The sequence below is a fragment of the Sorex araneus genome, chromosome 2, assembly GCF_027595985.1.
Source record: "Sorex araneus isolate mSorAra2 chromosome 2, mSorAra2.pri, whole genome shotgun sequence".
In the NCBI taxonomy this organism is placed as follows: Eukaryota; Metazoa; Chordata; class Mammalia; order Eulipotyphla; family Soricidae; genus Sorex; species Sorex araneus.
Genome location: NC_073303.1, coordinates 274,521,655 through 274,542,551, shown reverse-complemented (window position 1 = coordinate 274,542,551; position 20,897 = coordinate 274,521,655). Strand labels below are relative to the sequence as shown.

The 20,897-nt window shown below is 58.7% G+C and overlaps 1 protein-coding gene and 1 pseudogene across 1 annotated transcript; one reads left to right on the top strand and one right to left on the bottom strand.

Moving 5' to 3' along the window:
- Positions 1-1,550: 1,550 nt before the first annotated feature.
- Positions 1,551-20,887, top strand: IGSF10 (immunoglobulin superfamily member 10). Its single transcript, XM_055124785.1, has 8 exons — positions 1,551-1,747; positions 3,240-3,369; positions 4,183-4,573; positions 7,923-9,773; positions 9,945-10,123; positions 11,552-11,897; positions 12,455-13,355; positions 19,051-20,887. The coding sequence occupies exons 1-8, from the start codon at positions 1,551-1,553 to the stop codon at positions 20,885-20,887; spliced, it is 5,832 nt and encodes a 1,943-aa protein (XP_054980760.1).
- Positions 18,045-18,942, bottom strand: LOC101539303 (protein mago nashi homolog 2-like; annotated as a pseudogene).
- Positions 20,888-20,897: the final 10 nt, after the last annotated feature.

The following is a 20,897-nucleotide window of genomic DNA, read 5'->3' as shown; positions in this document are numbered from 1 at the left end:
GCTAACGCTCCCCTGCAGATGTGAGGAGGAAGAAAAGGGACCAGGGAGAGAGAGAGAGAGAGAGCAGAGGATGCGCTCAGCAGCTCCAAAGCAGAGAGCAACCTTCTGGGGCGGGGGGCAGCTGGGGTCACACCAGTTGAGGTACAAGGACTGCAGCCCTCCCTGTCAGCTGCTAATGCACTGTTGTGTTTATGGATTATTTGGCAGAGAAACGGGCAGCATGCCTTTTTGGCAGGGACTTGAAGACAAGTTAGAGATTGATTCCACCCCGTGGATTATGTGAGTTCTTAAAAATGCCGCTGAAGTTTAACAAGCTGAAAAGATCAACATTTCATGAGAAAAGTGTTACAGAATGTAGTTCGACACCACACACACACACACACACACACACACACACACACACACTTACACACAGAGACAGACAGACATATATATACACATGAACATTTGTCTGCAAAAACACATGTATATCTCTCTATAGAGAAATACATTAATGTGTGTATAGAAGTTGGAAGAAATAGCCCCAAATGTTAATGAGCAATATCTCGTTAACGAAGGTATCTTGGGTGGAGGGAAGGCAAAGTAATTTTCTCTTCTTCTTTGTAGCCTCCAGTTTGGATGATACACGTGGATTAGTCTGGGAATCCGTGGTGTAGGGTTTTCTTTTCCAGTTACGGGCCATACTTGGAGTCTGCTTCTGGCTCCTTGCCTTTCGTTAAGAAGTGAAAAGCTATGCTGGCCTTTCCACAGCAATAAACACCCCCCTGGCTCCCAGCGCTCCAAGTGAGTCCCACAGAGGGTGCTTTGGCCAGAGAACTTCCGCCACAGCAGCTGGGAACGAGAGGACTCTTCTGCTCCTTTAGGACTCGCCCACAGACGGACGGTGGTCAAATCATATTAAAAGTATTTTGGTTTGGGGGCCACACTCTGCGGTGCTCAAGGTTTATCCCTGGCTCTGTTCCAAGGGCTCACTCCTGGCGGAGCTCAGGGCACCCTATGCCACGTCGGGGATCGAACTTGGGTCACCTGCATGCAAGACAAGTGCCTTAATCCCCGTACTATCTCTCCGGACCCCAAATGTTTTGTTTTTTAATAGGTGACATTGGTTTACTCTGTTGTCCCATTGCTCATCAATTTGCTCGAGCGGGCACCAGTAATGTCTCCACTGTGAGACTTGTTACTGTTTTTGGCATATCGAATACACCACGAGTAGCTTGCCAGGCTCTGCCGTGCAGGCGGGATACTCTCGGTAGCTGGCCGGGCTCTTCAAGAGGGGCGGAGGAATTGAACCCAGGTCGGCCATGTGCAAGGCGAGCACCCTACACGCTGTGCTATCGCCCCAGCCAATTGGCTGGCTGGATTGGTTTACAACATTCTGTTTCTCAGGCATAGATTGACATCTTTGCAAACACAACTGAAGGCTCCCATCTGTGCCCGCTGCCATTCCACGCAGGCTAGGGAGGGTCTGATGGAATGTGGGGGTTATGCTCCCCCCACCCCCCGTGATGGGGTCTAATAGCTCCGTGTGTCCGTGTGTGGTGCTTCTCAGGATGGTGAAGGTGGACGGTCCGGCGCGCCTCCGCTTCCTGCTCTTCGTCACGCTCAGCTGGCTGGGGCCCCGCCCTGCGTCGGGGGCGTGTCCTCGCCCCTGCGCCTGTTACCTGCCCACCGAGGTGCACTGCACTTTCCGCTACCTGACCTCCATCCCCGACGGCTTCCCGCCCCACGTGGAGCGTGTCAACCTAGGGTGCGTATGGCCTTTGTCCCCTGGCAAAGAAAGAGGCATCGGCCAGTCCCATCACGTGTACCCTGCAAGTACTCATGAAGCCAGCCACGGTTGTTCCCCCCCACCACCACCCCCTTCCCCCTCTCCCCCCTCCCGCTATTTCTCTTTGGTGCTGGGTGACAGGAGGATCTACCGTGGGTTGGGGATGATACAAACATTTTTCCTGAGAGGGAGGAAGTCCTTCTGGAACCTGGGGTCACTCGGGGCTGGCTGTGAGGCCCGTGAGTATAGAAACGTTTCCTGCTGGCTGGGTTTGGGTGGAAACATACTAATGCTCCTAGTACAAGGTGCGGGGATGCCAGGAAGCATCTTCCCTGAGACATGCGGAAAGGTGGCGAGACTTTCCTGACACTCAAAAGTCACTCAATGAAGCCTGCCGGAAGGTTTAGTTCACACACGAGCACACACGCGTGGAGGCTTCTTTGCCATCCCTACGCACTTCCTGCGTTCGAGACAAAGTGGAGGTGCTTGGAGAGAGGACATTGGTTACTCTTCATCCTAGGAGAGTCCAGCTGAAGGGAGAACACTGGCGGGCACAGGGGTGACAGCTGATCCAAACAGAGCACCCCCCGGCCCATGGGGAGCAGCGCCCAGTGGGTTTCATGGCTTCCCCCTCCTGGTCCTCACAGCCCGGCTGGGATGAGTGCTGTGACTTGCGGCTTGCACACGAGGATATGGGCAGAACAAATCTGACTTTGCCCAGATAGCGTCCCCACCACAGACCTGGGTTTACAATCCTGGACAAACCGTTTGGATGCCACGCCCCCTTATAACGCTGAACCCCATCTCGGAGACTCACGTGGGGGCGGGGAGTGTCCAAAGTGGGTTTTATTTATTTTTAAAATTTATTTATTTATTTATTTATTTTTTGCTTTTTCTGGGTCACATCTGGCGATGCACAATGGTCATTCCTGGCTCTGCACTCAGGAATTACCCCTGGCGGTGCTCAGGGGACCATATGGGATGCTGGGAATTGAACCCGGGTCAGCTGCATGTAAGGCAAACGCCCTACCCGCTATGCTATTGCTCCAGCCCCCAAAGTGGGTTTTAACGTCCAGAACAAAATTCACATCCCGGGATCGGGTGCCGAGAGAGGAGTGAGGCCTTGAAGGTCTGTGCACGGGGCTCCCTCCCGAGTTTCCGTCTTATCTCGGGCCCTGGATGGTCTCCACAGAGCAAGGGTGGGAAAGGGCTGGACATCTAAGTCTTGTTTTTTTTTGTTTTTGTTTTTTTGCTTTTCGGATCACACCCAGAGATTCTCAGGGGTTACTCCTGGTTCTATACTCAGGAATTACTCCTGGCGGTACTCGGGATCATATGGGATGCTGGGAATCAAACCTGGGTCGGCTGCATGCAAGGCAAACGCCCTCCCCGCTGTGCTATCGCTCCAGCCCTGGGCATCTAAGCCTTAGCCCAGTCTTCTCTTCCGCCTCAAATGATGTTTCTATTTCAGGTACAACAGCCTGGTGAGGTTGGCAGAGACGGACTTCTCTGGCCTGAGCCAGCTGGAGTTGCTCCTTCTGCATAGCAACGGCATCCACAGCATCCCCGACAAGGCCTTCTCGGACCTGTGGGCCCTGCAGGTGAGACCAGAGCAGGCAGCGGGGAGCTAGAGGGGCGGGAGAGATAACACAGGGACGGAGGGACTAAGGCATTTGCTTTGCACGTGGCCGAGCCTGGTTTGATCCCCTGCCCTGCTTATGACTCCCCAAGCACTGCTAGGAGGGACTCTCTGAGCACAGAGCCTGGAGTAGCCCCCAAACCAAAAATTAAACTCACAACATCAAGATGCATTTACTTTGCCTAGCTGTACCCTCCTTGACGGAAATGGACACTTTGCGGAAGCAGAACGAACACCCATGACCCCTCCCCAGCTTCCAGTGTCCAAGTATCACAGAGCTATTTCCCGAGTCTCTGCACCATGTCTCTGCAAACCCACAATCCCCTGACGCGGGAAATCTCTCAGCCCCCACTGCATGTCTCAGAGTCGCGGGAAACTTTTCACCGTCATCACAGTTTCTCCAAGTGTCAGCAGAGGGGCTGGAGAGGTAGCGGTTGCCTTGCATGTGGCTGACCTATTTCAGTCCCCAGCACGGCATGTGGGCCCCCGAGGCCCCACTATGCATGACCCCTGAGTGCAGAGCCAGAAGTAAGCCTGAATGTGGTCCCCAGCACCCCCTTCCTGCAAAATAGATGCCAGCAACAATTCCTTGCTGCTGTAAAATGTTCCCAATGTTCCACAGACTTAACTTGGAACAGCTCAGTTGTAATAAGGATCCGAACTTGCACACCTGGGCCTGGATGTACCCCAACAAATACCCCCTCCTTTCCCCATGTGTTTTCCCTTTTTGGTGAAAGTTCACTCAGCAAAAGAAGTGTGTGGTTTTTACTCATAGGTTCTAAAACTGAGCTATAACAAAGTCCGCAGGCTTCAGAGAGATGCTCTCTACGGGCTCAGGAACTTGACCCGGCTCCACCTGGACCACAACGGCCTCGAGTTCATCAACCCCCAGGCTTTCTACGGGCTCGCGGCGCTGCGCTTGCTGCAGCTGGAGGGCAATCAGCTGACCCGGCTCCACGCCGACACCTTCGTCACCCTGCGCTACCTCCAGGTATTCAAGGTCTCGTCCGTGAGGTACCTGCACTTGTCTGACAACCTCCTGAGCTCCCTGCCTCGAGAGATGCTCCCCTCCCTGTCCTCCCTGGAGAGCCTCTATCTTCACGGCAACCCCTGGACCTGTGACTGCCGCCTCTCGTGGCTGGCCGGCTGGGCGCGGGAGAAGCCGGGTAGGTAACCTGTGGGCGTCACTGTCCTTGTTACTCCAGGGAAACCGGCCCCAGGGAGCCTCATCTGCAAGTGAGGCGGCTGAGATAACGTGTCTGGACAGAGCCTGAGGTCTAGATCATTCCGTAGCGATGAAGGAGTCGCTCTCGGGCTGTGTGGTGGTTGTTGCTCTGGGTTTTCAGTGCCACTTGGGGAGTCAGGAGAGGGCGAGGCGTTACTCGTCCCGCTGTTCACCTCAGTGGCGATTGTGTCTGTCCCGGAGCCCTTGAGGGTTGTGTGAAACAGGTGCAGGCAAAACTCCCGTGCATCAGAAGTTCAAGTTCACAGTGTAGGTTAAGTTGACTGGTCTGGGTCCCTCCCCAGGGTCCTCACCTCTCCTCCCACCCGTGTGTGGTGTCCGTGGTCCTGTCCCCCGTGCCCCGTCCAGCTTACAGTGTCCTGGTGCTGTCCCTATGCTGTCTCTCCCTTCTCCATCTCTGTCCGGTGCACCTGTCCTGGTCTGGAGTCGGGGAAGGGCGACAGGGCCGGATTGGTAGATAGTAAAAGGGTTCTGGGGAGGGGCCAAGACGGGAGGCGTGAGAAAAGGGGACAGGAAAGGTTGGTTTTGGTTTTAACTGTTGAGGTTTTGTTCTTTCCTTTTCTCTCTCTCTCTCTCTCTCTCTCTCTTTCTTTCTTTCTTTCTTTCTTTCTTTCCTTCTTTCCTTCTTTCTCTCTTTCTCTCTCTCTCTTTCTTTCTTTCTTTCTTTCCTTCCTTCTTTCTCTCTCTCTTTCTTTCTTTCTTTCTTTCTTTCTTTCTTTCTTTCTTTCTTTCTTTCTTTCTTTCTTTCTTTCTTTCTTTCTTTCTTTCCTTCCTTCTTTCTTCTTCCTTTCTTTCTTTCTTTCTTTCTTTCTTTCTTTCTTTCTTTCTTTCTTTCTTTCCTCCTTCCTTCTTTCCTTCTTTTCTTTTCTTTTCTTTCTTTTCCTTTTTTTTTCTTTTCCTCTTACCCTGGGAGATCTGGCACTTTCTCCTGGGATCACTCACCCTGTGTGGTGGGTGCTGGCTGGTCCATGGGCCCATTTCTCCTCTATCAAGGAAATTTCATGCGCAGAGGTGCTGTCCACGCTCAGACCCCACTAGGCTGCTGGCGCTGTGTTGTGTGGACGGTGGATGTGTGAATCCACTTTCTCCCACAAACATTTGTTTCATGGGTCTGAAACGGGGAGGAAGGTGCCATGTGGTGTCCTTTGGCCCCAAATCAAACTGTTGTTATAAGACTTGTTATAACTAGTACTGCTGGTGCCTGAGCCCTGTAGAAAGAGAGTTCTGGAAAGAGTGTCCTGTGTGAGCAGGCAGGGGACACACTCACAACTGTTGGTTCCATAGTAGAACATTGCCAAGCCTAAGGCAGACTCAGCTTTAAAACATAGTTTAAAATGTAAGACGACAGGGGCTGGAGCAATAGCACAGCGGGTAGGGCGCTTGCCTTGCACGCGGCCGACCCGGGTTCTAATCCCAGCATCCCATATGGTCCCTTGAGCAGGGGTAATTCCTGAGTGAAGAGCCAGGAATAACCCCTGTGCATCGCCGGGTGTGACCCAAAAACCAAAAAAAAAAAAATGTAAGACGACAGACAAAAAAGGGGGGTGGAATATAGAAGAAATAATGTCTCGGCTTTAGACCTCCCTCTGTCCCCGCCACCCAGTCTGGCGGGAAGACGGGCACCTCGGCATCTCCCTGTGGGGGCTGAGGGACAGCAAGGCCAGTGACTAGGGGCCAGGGAACGGAAAGCAGGGAGCCTGCCTGGAGGAAGTGTGCTCCAGCGGGTTGGGGCCGGGCTGTAAGGAGCCAGGGGCGAGGGCGGCTCAGCGGGGGGCGTGACGGGAAGAGGGGACTGGACTGCTTTTGGCCGTGGCTGGACCTTCGTGGGGTGCATAGGGAGGCCAAGGGCACTCTGGGCTTTGCGTCGGGGCCACAGCCCTGATGTCCAGGGCTGCCGAGTGCCACTGAGGACAATGAATCAGCAGGCTGGAAGCCTGCCTGGAGCCAGGGGGGCTGCAGGGTCCTGAGAGTTCACAGGGCAGCGAGGAGAAAGACCCCTGAGCACTGTGAGCACTGTCCAGAGGGGAGCAGGCTGGCCACTTGTGTCTTCTGTCTGGGCTTAGCCCCTCATTTTCAATCATGGATTTACTGCCCCCCCAGGGGTGTGAGAGTGACCCAGGGGCTCCAGTCAGAGCCGTCTGTGCGATTGGGTGCTACTGTCCACTCACTTAAATGTGGTGGGCCTTCAGGCGTGCTGGGGGATTTGTTTTGCTGAAAAGGGGGAAGTAGGCCAGAGAAATTCGGGCACCCCTAGTTTAGTGTCAGGGCTCTGAAACCTTTCCCAGTCCGACCCCTTTGCACCCAAGATCGGCACCCCAGGTGAGCACTGCCAGGAGAGCCTCGTGCTCCCCTGCAGTGGATTTTGGACTTGTTTGGGAGTCACTGCAGACTCAGACTCAGACTTTCACGACTGCCCGGTTTTCCATGACTCGACCTCCCTAAACATGCTGACTCGGTCCCGGACGGCCGCCACCCCTGGTTTCAGAGGCAAGAATTTGGACTCTGCAGCTTGTGGGGTGCCCAAGAGTCAGCTCAGGCAGAGTTTCTTGAAAGTGAGTTTCAAAGTGCTCAGTACATGGGGCTGGAGCGATAGCACAGCAGGTAGGGCGTTCGTTTGCCTTGCACGCGGCCGACCCGGGTTCGATTCCCAGCATCCCATATGGTCCCCTGAGCACCGCCAGAAGTGATTCCTGAGTGCAGAGCCAGGAGTAACCCCTGTGCATTGCTGGGTGTGACCCAAAAAGCAAAAAAAAAAAAGTGCTTGGTACAAAGGAATTCGGCCTGGACAGCCCCCCTGAGATCTGGGTGTGGGGATACTGGGGACCTCACCTGCGTTTCTCAGCCCACCAGGCCCATGGCTCAGTGCAAGGAGCTGATGATATGATGCCAACCCAGATTGGGCCTCCAGCACCCTATATGGTACCCTGAGCCCCACCAGGAGTAAGCCCTGAGCACCCCTGGGTGTAGCAAAAATAAATAAATAAATAAATAATAAAGGATGCTCCTTAATAAGCAAGGCTTATCTTTCCATTGTCTCATTCATTCATGTCATAGTTCTCTGTGCACAGTTCAGGTTTGCAATTACGCTGTTTAAAATTGCAAATGGAATTGTCTTCCTGATTTGGCCTAGCTCATCACTTCCGCACAGCAATGCAACTGAATTTTGCGGATGAATTTTGCACGTGACACCTTATTCTATGGATTCACCACTGCTCCTTCTCCACCAGCAATCATTTAATTTTATTTTTATCTCCCTTACTCTCCACCCCCAGACGTCATCAAATGCAAAAAGGACCGGAATCCCTCCAGTCCCCTGCAGTGTCCACTCTGCACCAACCCCAGGACAGCGCAAGGCCAGCCGTTAGCTGGAGTTCCCGTGGAGGCTTTCCTGTGCGCCCCGCCTGCTCTTGAGGGGTCCTCGGGGGAGAGGAGCCTGGACGCCGTGCTAGGGGGTGCTCCCGAACCCATTGCTCCCCGGGACTTCACGGCCCCTTGGGGCTCCGTCGCTTTGAACTTGACAGACCAGGCTGGGAATGAGGCCACCTTGGTCTGCAGCGTGGAAAAGCCCGCAGCCACTTCGTCCACCGCGGCGCTGGCTGCAGAAAACAGCTCCGTGGTCCTCGACGTGGCCTTCACCGTGTCCCTCGCGTGCGACCTCGCTGAAGGTCACATCCTGGCCGTGTGGCAGATCCTGGCTGCATACAGCGACGCCCCGCTGCTGCTGGAGAGGAGCCGCACGCTCCCAGGGGCCCTCGGGGACCCATATGGGCAGGTGGCGGCGGGGCCCGAGGACACCTTCACCGGCGTCCAGGCCACGCTCAGGGCCCAGCCCACCTGGCTCCTGCAAGCCCGCGGGGCTCTGCGGCTCGACCGTGCGGCCACCACGCCCGGGACCGCGTGGCTCCGGTGGTCCAGCCAGGCGCGCCTCCTCTCCCCGAGCCCCGAGCCCGCGCCGGGCCCCTGGACCCTGATCCTCAGCGAGCAGTGCGCGGAGCTGGTGCGCACCGTGCTGGCCGGCCGGACCGTGGCTCTGGACTGCCCGGGCCTCGGCCACCCCGCGCCCCGCCTCGAGTGGCTGCTGGCCGATGGGAGTCGAGTCAGGGCCCCTCATGCCAGCGAGGACGGCCGCGTCTTGGTCCGCGGAGACGGGACCCTGGAGCTGCGCGCGGCTGACACCTCGGACACGGGCGCCTACCGCTGCGTCAGCACCGCTTCCCACGACACCGACGTGCGCACGTACTGGGTGACGGTGGTGGACGCCCCCGGGGACGCCCCCGCGCAGGGCCCTGCGCCGCAGGTGGTCTTCCTGGACGAGCCCCTGGACCTGCCGTGCCGAGTCACCACCGGGAGCCCCGACCCCCGCATCAGTTGGGTCCTGCCCGGGGCCGTGGTGCTGCCCGGGTCCGCTATGGACCGCCACGTCCTGAATAACGGCACCCTAAGGATCACCAGGGTCACGCACAGAGACCAGGGTCTTTACCGCTGCATCGCGGCCAATCCGTCAGGGGTGGACGTGCTGACGCACCGCGTCGCCGTCCGGATCCAGGAGCCCCGGGAACAGCGCATGGAAACCGAGGGCTCTGGAGTCGAGGCACAGGAGACCCCGCCCGCGCCGCGCCCGGCTCCTGCTCCGGGGGGCGCAGAGGCTGGACGCCCTGTCGGTGGGCAGCGGCGGGGGCGTTTCAGGGAGCAGCGGCGGCAGCGCCTGCCCTCGGTGCGCAGGATCGACCCCCGCCGCTGGGCCGCGCTCCTGGAGATGGCCAAGCGGAGAGGCCAGGTTGGGGTGCCCGGGAGCCCCCCGGGAAACGCCCCTGCGCGCAAAGCGCAGCGCCCCACCGCGCCCCGGGAGGAGGAGGAGTCCTCTGGACTGTCCCCTCTGGGGAAGGAAGAGGTGGACCCTGCTGGACCCCGAAAAATATCGGACCGCCCCCCAACCAAAACACCCGTGCACGCTGGGGGCAGCCCCCTGGGGAGCGCCCCGGGGCCCCCACTGGGAAAACCCACCCAGCGCCACCTCCCTGGGGCCGCGGCCAGTGTCCAGCGGTTCCCCACAGCGGCAGCCAGCACGTGGTCCAGCGCCCCGCGCCTGGACACCGCCACCCCTGGGTTCTCCCCGCAAGGACGCACTGCATCTCCGGGGACTGTCCACGCGGAGGGCAGAGATGGCCCACGAGGGGGGCCCCTGGAGACGGCCGGGAGGAGGGTCCAAGCAGGCAGAGTCGGAGAGCTGCCCGGTGGCACCAAGGGGCATGGACCCACGCACTCTCCCCCCAGCCCCTCTGCGCCCCCCTCAGGCTGGGCCCAGGCGGCCCCGTCTCAGGCCCACCCGTCCTGGAGCCGCTCCACGCCCGCCCCAGCATCCACGCCCGCCCCAGCGTCCACACCCTTCGCCCCACGGAGGAGAATCTGGGGCCATGGCCCGCTGAGCGGCCGCCACAGAACTCCAGCGTCCCACCGGCAAAGGCACGGCCACGTGAGGCCACGGCTCAAAGGCCCTGCGGAGGGAAACGCCTCTGTCGGGGCGGACCCCGAGACCGGCAGGGGCTGCCCGTCCTGTACGGTGGCGGCGGAGCCAGCTTTGCCCCGTCCAGGCCCCGGCCAGCCCCCTAAAGCAGGTCCGGACAGCATCCCCCCAGCCCCAGTCTCTGGTCCGTCTCTGCTGCGGAAGGGCCAGCCTGAGACAACACCGGCCCCGGGATATTTTGGTACTCGGGGGCCCCGGGTCACAACTCAGGCCCCGACATCTACAGCTGCGGACGAGAGTTCGGCCACCCCCACTGCTCCCCCAAGCGTGGCCGGCACAGCCGCAGCGAGGAGAGAGGCCTTTGTCACCACAGCACGTGCCTCCCCCCTCGCCAAGCCCTCTGTCCCCACCCCTGGGGCCAGGAGAGGGAAAGCCCCCCTGCGCCAGGGCTCGGCCAGGGGCCACAGCCAGAGAGAGGGGCTCAGGGCTCAGCGCAGACCCGGCGGGCAGAAAGGGCCCGCACCTGTGGCCCCTAGCACACCTCCTGCTGGGTCACCCCGACACGCCGCACCCCTGCCGGCCACAAGGCCCCAGCCCCTTGTCACACAGGCTCCCGCCACGATGGCACCGGCCCCCTGCGTGGCCCAAACACGCCGGCCGGGGCTCAGGCCCACGAGGAAGGCGCTGCCCTCCCCAGCCCCGGACCCCACAGCACCACATCTCCCGAGCCCGGAATCTAGCGGGGGTCTCCTTCGAGTCACCACGACAACTGCCATCCCCCCAACGAGCAAGGTCGTTGCGGCCCCGACAGACGGAGCTGGGCCCCAGACACCAGAGAGGGAAATGGAACGGCGGGGAGATGCAGGGGACCCGGGCACCAGGCATCCCAGCCCCGCCTCGGTAACTTGGAGGGCCCTGCGGGGTCTAACCCCAGCTGGGACGCCAGCCGTGCCCAGTGTCCCTGTGTTCACCCAGGCCCCAGGGGGCAGCACAGGAGCATCCACTCCCACTGGCCAGCGTCCGGGAACCCGGACCCCAGGACAAGAGGCAGGGAGCACGCGGACTCCGGAGGAAGTGGGCGGAGCTTTGGCCTCCGTCCCGCCCAGCCGGGGACGCCAGAGTACCCCCGCCAGGAACTGCAGCCCGGGGCCCTCCCCGCCGCATCCCGCCCTGGGTCCTGGTGACCCTCCCGCACCCACAACTCCCAGCTCCTCTCCCTGGGGCCATCCTGGGGCCCCTCCAGCTTCCTGGACGACGACGGCCCACCCAAGGGTCAAGGCGCCCGGGAGCTCCAGACCCCATGTGGACCCAGAGCAGCCAGCACCAGAGAGGGAGCTGTCTCCCAGCACTGGCCCGGGGCCCACCAGCCTCCTCTCGGGGACGGATCGTGGCTTCCATTCCCAGCCCCCCTTCCACCCTGCGGCCCTCCTGGTCCAGCCGACGCCCCTGCCCCGTGTTGGGGAGCATCAGTTAGGGCGCCAGACGGATGCAGCAGCCACCGAGGCCGAAGGCCTGGGTTCACCCGAGGTGGCCACGCTGCTTCCCCACTGGCCTGGACAGCAGAAGGCAGAGGACGGCGGCTTCCGGGAGACACCAGCCCGAGAGACCACCCCCGCCGTGGGCCTGCCCTTCGACCCCCGCTCCAGGAAGCTCTTCGAGAGGCCCAGGATAGTTGGGGGCAGGGCGGCCAGCTACACGGTCCTGGCCCACTCGGACGCCCTCCTGCCTTGCGAGGCCTCGGGGAACCCCCCGCCCACACTCCGCTGGACCCGAGTCTCTTCAGGTGCTTGCAGTTATTTGTCTCTGGGGTCCTTTTGTGGCAAAGCAAGGGGGGCGCTTGCGGGGTTACACACCCAGAGAACTCGACCCGTTTCACATTTCTCCCAAATGCCCAAATACTCTTGACTGCCTTGGCACCACGTGGTGGGGGGTTGGGTTTTGTTGCATCTTTTTTTTTTTTTTTTCGTGGGGGGTGTCCTACACAGCCATGCTTAGGGGTTACTCCTGGCTCTGCACTCAGGAATGACTCCTGACAGTGCTCAGGGGACCATATGGGATGCCGGGGATTGAACCCGGGTTGGCCGCGTGCAAGGCCAACACCCTCCCCGCTGGACTATCGCTCCAGCCCCGTGTCTGGGCTTTCGATACGTGTTTTTCAGATTACCTGTCCTCGTGCTCTGCGAGCTGACGCAGAGGTGCCCGGGCCAGTCATGCAGATGCAGAGGCCATTTATTCTGCAAACCTGGGGCCGAGACCCCCGCCCCCCGCCCCCACCTCTGGGAGCAGCCCTGTCTTCCCGAAGGCCATTGACCTGATGTCCCGTTACTCTCTCCTCGTCAGGCCTTGTGCTGTCTGGAAAGAAGGAGGGCGGCCGATTCCAGGTGCTGGACAACGGGACCCTGTCCATCCGGAGCGTGGACATTCAGGACCGCGGACAGTACCTGTGCTCTGCGTCCAACGCCTTCGGCTCCGACCACCTCTACGTCACCCTGTCGGTGGTCTCCTACCCACCCCGGATGCTGGAGTCTCTGGCCTCGGAGCTCCTGGTACCTTCTGGAAGCACGTTGGCGCTGCCGTGCCGGGCGGATGGGAGGCCCCGGCCCAGCATCGCCTGGACTCTCCCCAACCAGACGGTGGTGCCCGAGTTCTCCGACGGGGCCGGGCGGGCCCAGGTGACACGGGACGGGACGCTGGTCCTCCGCGACCTCGGCGTTCCTGACCAGGGCTCTTACCGCTGCACCGCCAGCAACGCGGCCGGCCAGGACTGGCTGCAGGTGGACATCCAGGTCATCGCCGCCCTGCCTGTTATTCTGGAACCAAAGAGGCAGGTGGTGGCGGGGACCTGGGGCCACAGTCTGCGACTGCCCTGTACGGCCACTGGAGCACCCCCGCCCCGCGTGCACTGGGTCCTCCCCGACGGCTCAGAGGTGGGGCCACTGCAGCCCGCCCGGCCCAAGCTGCTCCTGTTCGCCAACGGGACTCTGCAGGTGAGTGACCCCACCTCCTCCGAGCAGGGCACGTACCGCTGCGTGGCCACCAGCCCCGCAGGCTCCGACGCCCGGCTGGTCCTCGTGACCGTGGAGCCCCGAGGGACCCCACCCCAGATTGACGCGGCCTCCCCAACCTGGACGGAGGTGGACCTGGGGGACAGACTGCGGCTGGACTGCTCGGCCACCGGCCAGCCCCCGCCCCGGATTCTCTGGCGGCTGCCGTCCAAAGCGGTGGTGGAGGAACAGCACAGGTGAGCCGATGTCTGTATTGCACGGACCGGGCAGGGCGGGAGCCAGGCCCGCGTGAGGCCCACGTTGGAGGCCAAACACAAATGAGCTTGTTGATGGATGGGATGGTGGCCCCGTTTGGTTAGCCACAGAGGGCCAGCCTTATTAAGCTAGCCCTCAAGGGCAAATCCTCTTGAGATCAGCTGGAAGAGCAAAGTCTCTCCATGTGGCAGACCCATCTCCAAGGGCCCGCTTCTTTTGGGGGGGTGAAGTGAGGATTCACCTAACAGTGCTCAGGGGTACTCCTGGCTCTGTGCTCAGGAATAACTCCTGGTGGCGCTCAGGAGGCCATCTGGGGTGCCGGGGATTGAACCCGAGTTGGCCACGTGCAAGACAAGCACCCAGCCTGCTGCGCCCTCTGCCCAGGCCCCAGGGCCGACCTCTTGCTGCATCTGTGTAGTAAGAAGCAGAATGAAAACCTCATTCGCTTCTGTCCTTGGGGACAGGTTTCAAATGGTGACGGCATTAGGTGTCCAGGTTGTTTCTCTGCCCAGAGCGGGGATGTTTGTGGGTTCGGTCAAGGTCTCCAAGAGAGTCGATCGCTGCTTCGCCCCCGAGTCTCCGGGTCGTCTGCTTCCCGTGTCTCGGCACCATCTCTGCTGACTCTTTCACTCTAACGCAGTGAGACAGGCTCTGAGCAGCGCGCATCAAGGCCTTCCCTTAAAGAAGCGAGATGTGACTTTAGGACCTCATCCTGCCCGATGTGGTCCAAACAGGCTCACACACGGTTACGGAAAAGTAAAATTTATACCTGTGTAGATTAAACCTTCCCGTTGAAAAGTAGCTTGAGGCTGGAGTGATAGCACAGCGGGGAGGGCGTTTGCCTTGCACTCGGCCAACTTGGGTTCGATTCCCAGCATCCCATAGGGTCCCCTGAGCACCTCCAGGGGTAATTCCTGAGTGCAGAGCCAGGAGTAACCCCGATGCATTGCCGAGTGTGACCCAAAAAGCCAAAAAAGAAAAAAGAAAAAGTAGTTTGACCTAGTAATGACGCCTGCCTGGATGACCTTATGCAATGATTTCCTGAAATTTGACAGAACAAGATGGGGCGAAAATTGGTGAATAGGTTGCTTATTCATTAACTAAAATATCCTCATTGGAAAAAAGTTAATACTCATTTACTCATTACACTCATTCCAAGAAGTGGAAGATTTCAAATGTCCTCTGTAAGTTGGTATTGAATTTCATTAGTGAGCTTTTACTAGGAAGTTAAATATTCGTTTTCAAATAGGACAGTAGAAGAACTGATCAAATATTAAAATTAATATTTTAATTTTAACTCGTCCGAGCTCCTGAGCACAGGTGAGGAGTAAGAGTTGAGCACTGCAGAGTGTGGCCAACCTGCTTCTCCCCGAGTCGTGCGCCCTTTAGAAATGACATATTCGGGCCAGAGCCGTAGGACAGTGGGGAGGGCATGTGCCTTGCATGCATCTGACCTGGGTTCAATCCCTGCATCCCATATGGCTGCCAGAGCACTGCCAGGAGTAATTCCTGAGTGCAGAGTCAGGAGTAACTCCCAAACATCACAGGGTGTGGCCCCAAAACAAAAAAAAATCACATTTTGGGGGATTATATTTTGGGGTTAGTGGCTTTGGGGTCACATCCTGCAGGGTTCAGGGGACCATTGTGGTGCCTCCTGCATTCAAAGCCTGAGTCTCAGCCTCCTGAGGGCTTCCAGCCCGGCCCTAGCAACCACATACGTGTTCCTCGGGGTTGTACAGGTATTTAGGATTGGATCCGATTTTGCATTAATGCTCTCCCAGCAGGTCTTGCTTCCTGCCTTCCAGTAATTACAAGTGCCTCGTTGCTGCAGACTGCCAATTCTTTCTGAAATGACTGAGATTAAAATAGATCCTACAGCACACGAGGGTATTCCCGCCGACCCGGAAGAACTATTCATCATTCTCGGGAACTGTGGTTCAAATTTTCAAGCACAGGCAGAAGCCACCGCAAGAGAGGGTGGGTGGACGGGATAGGAGAGGGGGTAGCAGTATATGTCTCTGTCCCCAGGAGGGACAGGTCAAGTTCAGATCTTAGGCTGGGAAGATAAAGCAGAAAGCATTTCTGGGGCTGTAGATCGGTTTCCAGAAAGCGGAAGCCGTGAGTGAAGAGATATGGAAAGAACGGAGGGACTGTCCTCCGTCAGCCCAAAGCAGGGACCCTGGACGGGCCTCCATGCCTCGGAACAAGCCCTCACCAGGTCACCCAGCAAACCCTCCGGCTAAAGAGCGAAGCAAGCAGACGGGCTGTGTGTCTGCGGGTGAAAGTTCTCTGCCGTGGTTTACCCACTCGGTGAGGAGAGTCCTTGCCCAGATGGATGTCTCGTTGGCTCACCCACCGGGGAGAATGACGGGTATTCTGGCCACGTCGCAAGTCCTTCCTGCCCACACCTGTGCACCGGTGCTTCTGCTTCTCAGAAAAGCTTTCGCCTAACTGCTCATCTGTGACGCTGTTGTGGGCCAGGCAGGCTGACCCGTGTTCCAGAGCACTTGTCGTCGTCCTTTTATTGAGGTCGATTTTATGAGTTTTGGGGCCACACTTGGTAGTACTCAGGGCTCACTCCTGGCAGTGCTCAGGGAACCATATGGGGTGACAGGGATTGAACCGGGGAGGGCTACCTGCGCAGTAAGTGAGAAACCAGAGACGCTCCTTCCACATTTAAGAATAAATATTAAGACGACAGGGCCAGGAGGATGGTGCAGCATTAAGGCACTTGTGCTGCATATGGCCAGTCCTGGTTCAAACCCCAGCACTGCCTATACTTCCCCGAGCACTGCCAGGAGTGAGCCCAGAGTTCAGGCAGGTGTGGCCCCCAAAGAAACAAATTACCACTTTATTTTTTAAATGTAGGAGTCCTGCATTTATTTGGCCAGGGATTAAGCTGACTGAAGCTTAATTTATTCGGCCAGGGATTAAGCTGACTGAAAATGTGGGGCTGAGGGCCAGAGAGATGGACAGTGCAGCAGGTAGAGCTCTTGCCTCGCACACGGCTAACCCAGGTTCAATCCCTGGTGTCCCAGATGGTCTCCCAGATGGCAGGATCTCTGCAAGACTATGACTTTATGATATATTCCAACCCTCTTCATACTTGGGCTTATAGCAAAAAAAAAAACACACACACACAAAAAAAACCAACTGAAATTGAAACCAATGATTCAGCTAACAAATTCTACCATGAAAAGGTCTAAGACATTTTCTCCAGTTTTACCTACCTGCTTAGCTCATGTTGCCCAAAAAACTAAAAGGAAAAACATCTTAGTCTTTTTTCTCTTTTTGGGTCACACCTGGCAATGCTCAGGGGTTACTCCTGGCTCTGCACTCAGCAATTACTCCTGGCAGTGCTCAGGGTACTATATGGGATGCTGGGAATTGAACCTGGGTTGGCCGCATGCAAGGCAAACGCCCTACCCGCTGTGTTATTGCTCCAGCCCCAGGTTTTTTTTTTTTAAGTAAATACATTTTATTTTATTTGCAGGGGTTTTGAAGGTGGAGAGAGAGAGAGAGGGAGAGAGAGAGAGAGGAGAGAGGAGAGAGAAAGAGAAAGAGAAAGAGGAGGAAAAAGAGAAAGAGAAAGAAAGAAATGCACTCAAGAGAGAACACAGGCTTCTCCAAGGGTGGAGAGAGCCCCTAGACATCCCAGCATTAGACACGAAAGCATGAAAGTACACATCTCAAGAGGGGACATGTGGGCGACACATGTGTTCGGCCACGTGGGCATAAGCAGCACATGGACTCGGGCAGCATATGCGCCGACACATCCTAGATTCATCTTTGGGCAGAGGTCTCCTGCCAGTGGTCTTTCTGAAAATGTGGGGCTGAGGGCCAGAGAGATGGACAGTGCAGCAGGTAGAGCTCTTGCCTTGCACACAGCTGACCCAGGTTCAATCCCAGGCGTCCCAGATGGTCTCCCGAGCACCGTCAGGAGTGATTCCTGGGAGCCAGGAGTAAAGGCTGAGCACCCCTGGTGTGGAGCAAGAACCAAAATAAAACCAAACAGGGGCGTGTAGTTTTGGCAGGACAGCTCTGCCATCTGCTGGCCGAATGTGGGAATGGCAGGCAGCGCAGTGGCTTCCCGGGAATACTGAGGTCGCTCTTCTATAACCGCCCATTAATTTCTAGTGTTTCTGACCCTGGAAGTGGGCGGGGACCTGGAGAAACACGCATGGAGAACCGTGCACCCGGCAGATTTCTATGCAACAGGGCAGGACTTATTTTCCATCCACGTAACTGACGGCTTGTCACTAATATCTTTAAGATGTCTGGTCTGGCATCTTTTCTGAGCCAGACTCAGAAATATCTGGAGGTTTTTTTTTTTTTTTTCCTTTTTTTTTTGCTTTTTTTTTTTTAACAGACCCTATAGAATCATCATTTATTTGTAAGGACATAAAGTGGCTGAGGAAGTCTAGTGCACCGGGATTCCTAGCAATCTCACCGCTGAAGTGACTTAAAGGGCCGGGGACAGAGCCAGAGGCTGGAGCACACCCTTTGCATGCAATGCAGGAGGCCTGGGTCAGGTGACTCAGCTGGGAGTCACCACCAGGTGTGGCCCACCAACCACCTGCCCCCAAGTTCCCCCCTTTAAATGGCTATGCAGAAATACCACTCACTTCTACTGCTGCACTAATTAATTAATTAATTTTTTTCAGGAATTGATGTGATTTATTGGAATAAAATTTCAACAAAAGTTGACTTTTATTTACAGAATCCACTATATATGGGAACCATCAAACTCAACTGGACCCAAATGAAGGTTCCCCTCCGGTTCTTTAGTTGCAGTTTGCTTACAAAAGAAGGCGTTTGTTTCACTTTCACAAAAATCTCACTACTATAAAAGACATGCCCTTACCCACCCCTAAGTTAAATACAAAAACTTCCAAAAACATAGAGTTCAGATAGGCTTGATCTTGAAATGTAATCCAATAAGACTAAAAACTAAACATTTCAGGTCCTGTACCAAATAGTAAAATACTCGAAGACCTTTAGGACCCTTAGACTGAGTGACATCAATAAGAGATCCTATTTTTGATGTAGTAAAAGAAATGTGTTCATCTCCAATTACAATTTCAAGCTCCTGCCGGCTAACCCTGTCAGGGGAGGCCACAAGGCGTCGTCTTCTTTTGTAATTTCACTGTCATCAATGATTCTCTTCAGTTCTTCCATTACACTCTTGTGTACGTAGGCCTCTTTTCTGATCATGACATCATTTTTATAATTGCTGTTGGTCCGGCCGAAACTCGAACTCCAAGAACTCGTGTCTGAACTTGCCCTTGTGCCCCACGTAGTAGCGCAGGTAGAAGTCACTGGCCATCGCCATGGTGGCCCCCAGGAAAGCCCGCCCAAGGCCCGGCCAACGTGAGTGTGGCGCGGGGCAGTCGCTGCATTAATTTAAAATAGGATTGATAACTTAAAATAGAGCCAGTACTGATCTTTTATTTATTTATTTATTTTTGGTGGGAGGGACGGGAGGGGGCACAGCTGGCAGTGCCCAGGGGTTACTCCTGGCGGGGACCATATGGGGGTGCTGGGGATCCCCCTGGGGCCAGCGCCGGCAGTCCAGATTTTAATGCTACTACCAGTCCCTAAAGTGAAGCGCAGACCCCCTCCCCGACCCCCACCCCGGCCGCAGCCCCCTCTGACCAGCCTCTCACTCTCCCACAGGATGGGCAGCCGAATCCACGTCTACCCCAACGGGTCTCTGGTCATCGACTCGGCCACCGACAAGGACGAGGGGGACTACCTGTGCGTGGCCAGGAACCCCAGCGGGGAGGACCTGGTGTCCATGCACGTGGGCCTGAGACGCGAGGCGGCGCGGATCGCCGGGGAGCCGCTGCTCAGCCAGCAGGTGCGGCAGGGCGGGGCCTTCCGCGTGGACTGTCCGGCCTCGGGCTCGCCGCCGCCCGACATCTCCTGGGTCCTGCCCGACGGCTCCGTGGCGCGCGCCCGGGCGGGGGGCCGCCGCGCCCGCGGGCTCACCCTCTTCGCCAACGGCACCCTGCACCTGAGCGGCGTCGAGGTGGCAGCGCAGGGCGACTACACGTGCCACGCGCAGAACACGCTGGGTCGGGACGAGATGCGGGTGCGCCTGACCGTGGTCCCCGCCGCGCCGCGCATCCGGCCGGGCGCCGCGCCCGCGCCCCGCGTGCAGACGGGGGACACGGCCGTGCTGGACTGCGAGGTGGCCGGGGAGCCCCCGCCCACGCGCTTCTGGCTGCTGCCCTCGGGAGTGGCCCTCACCGCCTCCCGGGACCGCTACGCGCTGCACGCCAACGGCTCTCTGGCCATCGGCCGGGTGACCCCGCGCGACGCGGGCGCCTACGTGTGCGTGGCCCGGAACCCGGGGGGCAGCGACGCCCAGACGTACCGGCTGCACGTGCAGGACCCGCCGCAGGACCCCGCGGCCCCCGGGTCGGTGCTCAGGGCCACGGCCGTGCGCCACTCGCGCGCGCTGCTGCCCTGCGCGCCCCGCGCCACCTGGCTGGTGCCCGGCGCCCTGGCCCTGCGCGCGCCCTACCACGGCGGCCGCCTCTCCGTGCACGCCAACGGGAGCCTGGAGATCCGCAACGTGCGCCCGTCGGACGCGGCCGAGTTCGTGTGCGTGGCCCCGGGCCGGCGCGCGCTGGCCGTGCAGCTGGACGTGCTGGAGCCGGCCCGGAGGCCCAGCTTCCGCAGCCCGGCCCACGAGAAGGTGGTGGCCCGGCTGGGCCGGCCCACGGCGCTGCACTGCTCGGCCGACGGCTACCCGCCCCCCGACATCCTCTGGGTCCTGCCCAACGGCACGCGGCTGCCCGGGGCCGGCCGGCCGGGCAACGCGTCCCTGGTCATCTCCAGGACGGCCCGGAGCGATGCGGGCCGCTACCGCTGCGGCGCCCGGAACCCGGCGGGCTACATCGAGAAGCTGATCGTGGTGGAGGTGAGCCAGCGGCCGGTCATCCTCACGCCCGCGCTGGGCAGCGTGCTCGGGCGCTGGGGCGAGTCCATCTGGCTGCACTGCGTGTCAGACGGGAGCCCCAAGCCCCGGCTCACGTGGACGGTGCCCCCGGGCGCCGTGCTGGAGCGGCCTGGGCCGCAGGGGCCCTATGTCCTGCACGAGAACGGCACCCTGGTCATCCGCGCGGCCCAGGCCCGCGACGCCGGGAGCTACGTGTGCCAGGCGCGCAACAGCGTGGGCCACGCCCGCATCGCCGTGCCCGTGACGGTGCTGGCCTACCCGCCCCGTCTCACCCGCCGGCCGCCCAGGAGCGTGCTGGCCAGGACGGGCGTGGCGGTCCAGCTGTCCTGCGGGGCACTGGGCGTCCCCCCACCGCTAATCACGTGGGAGGGGCCGGCGCGAATCCCGCTGTCCCGGGCCAGGCGGGGCAGCGCCTCGGAGCCGGCCCCCCAGCCTGGGACCCTGGTCCTCCAGGACCCTCAGACGGAGGATTCGGGAACCTACAAATGCACCGCCAGGAACTCACTGGGCAGCGACTCCGCGGCCACCTTCGTTCGGGTCGTCTGACCCCCCGAGC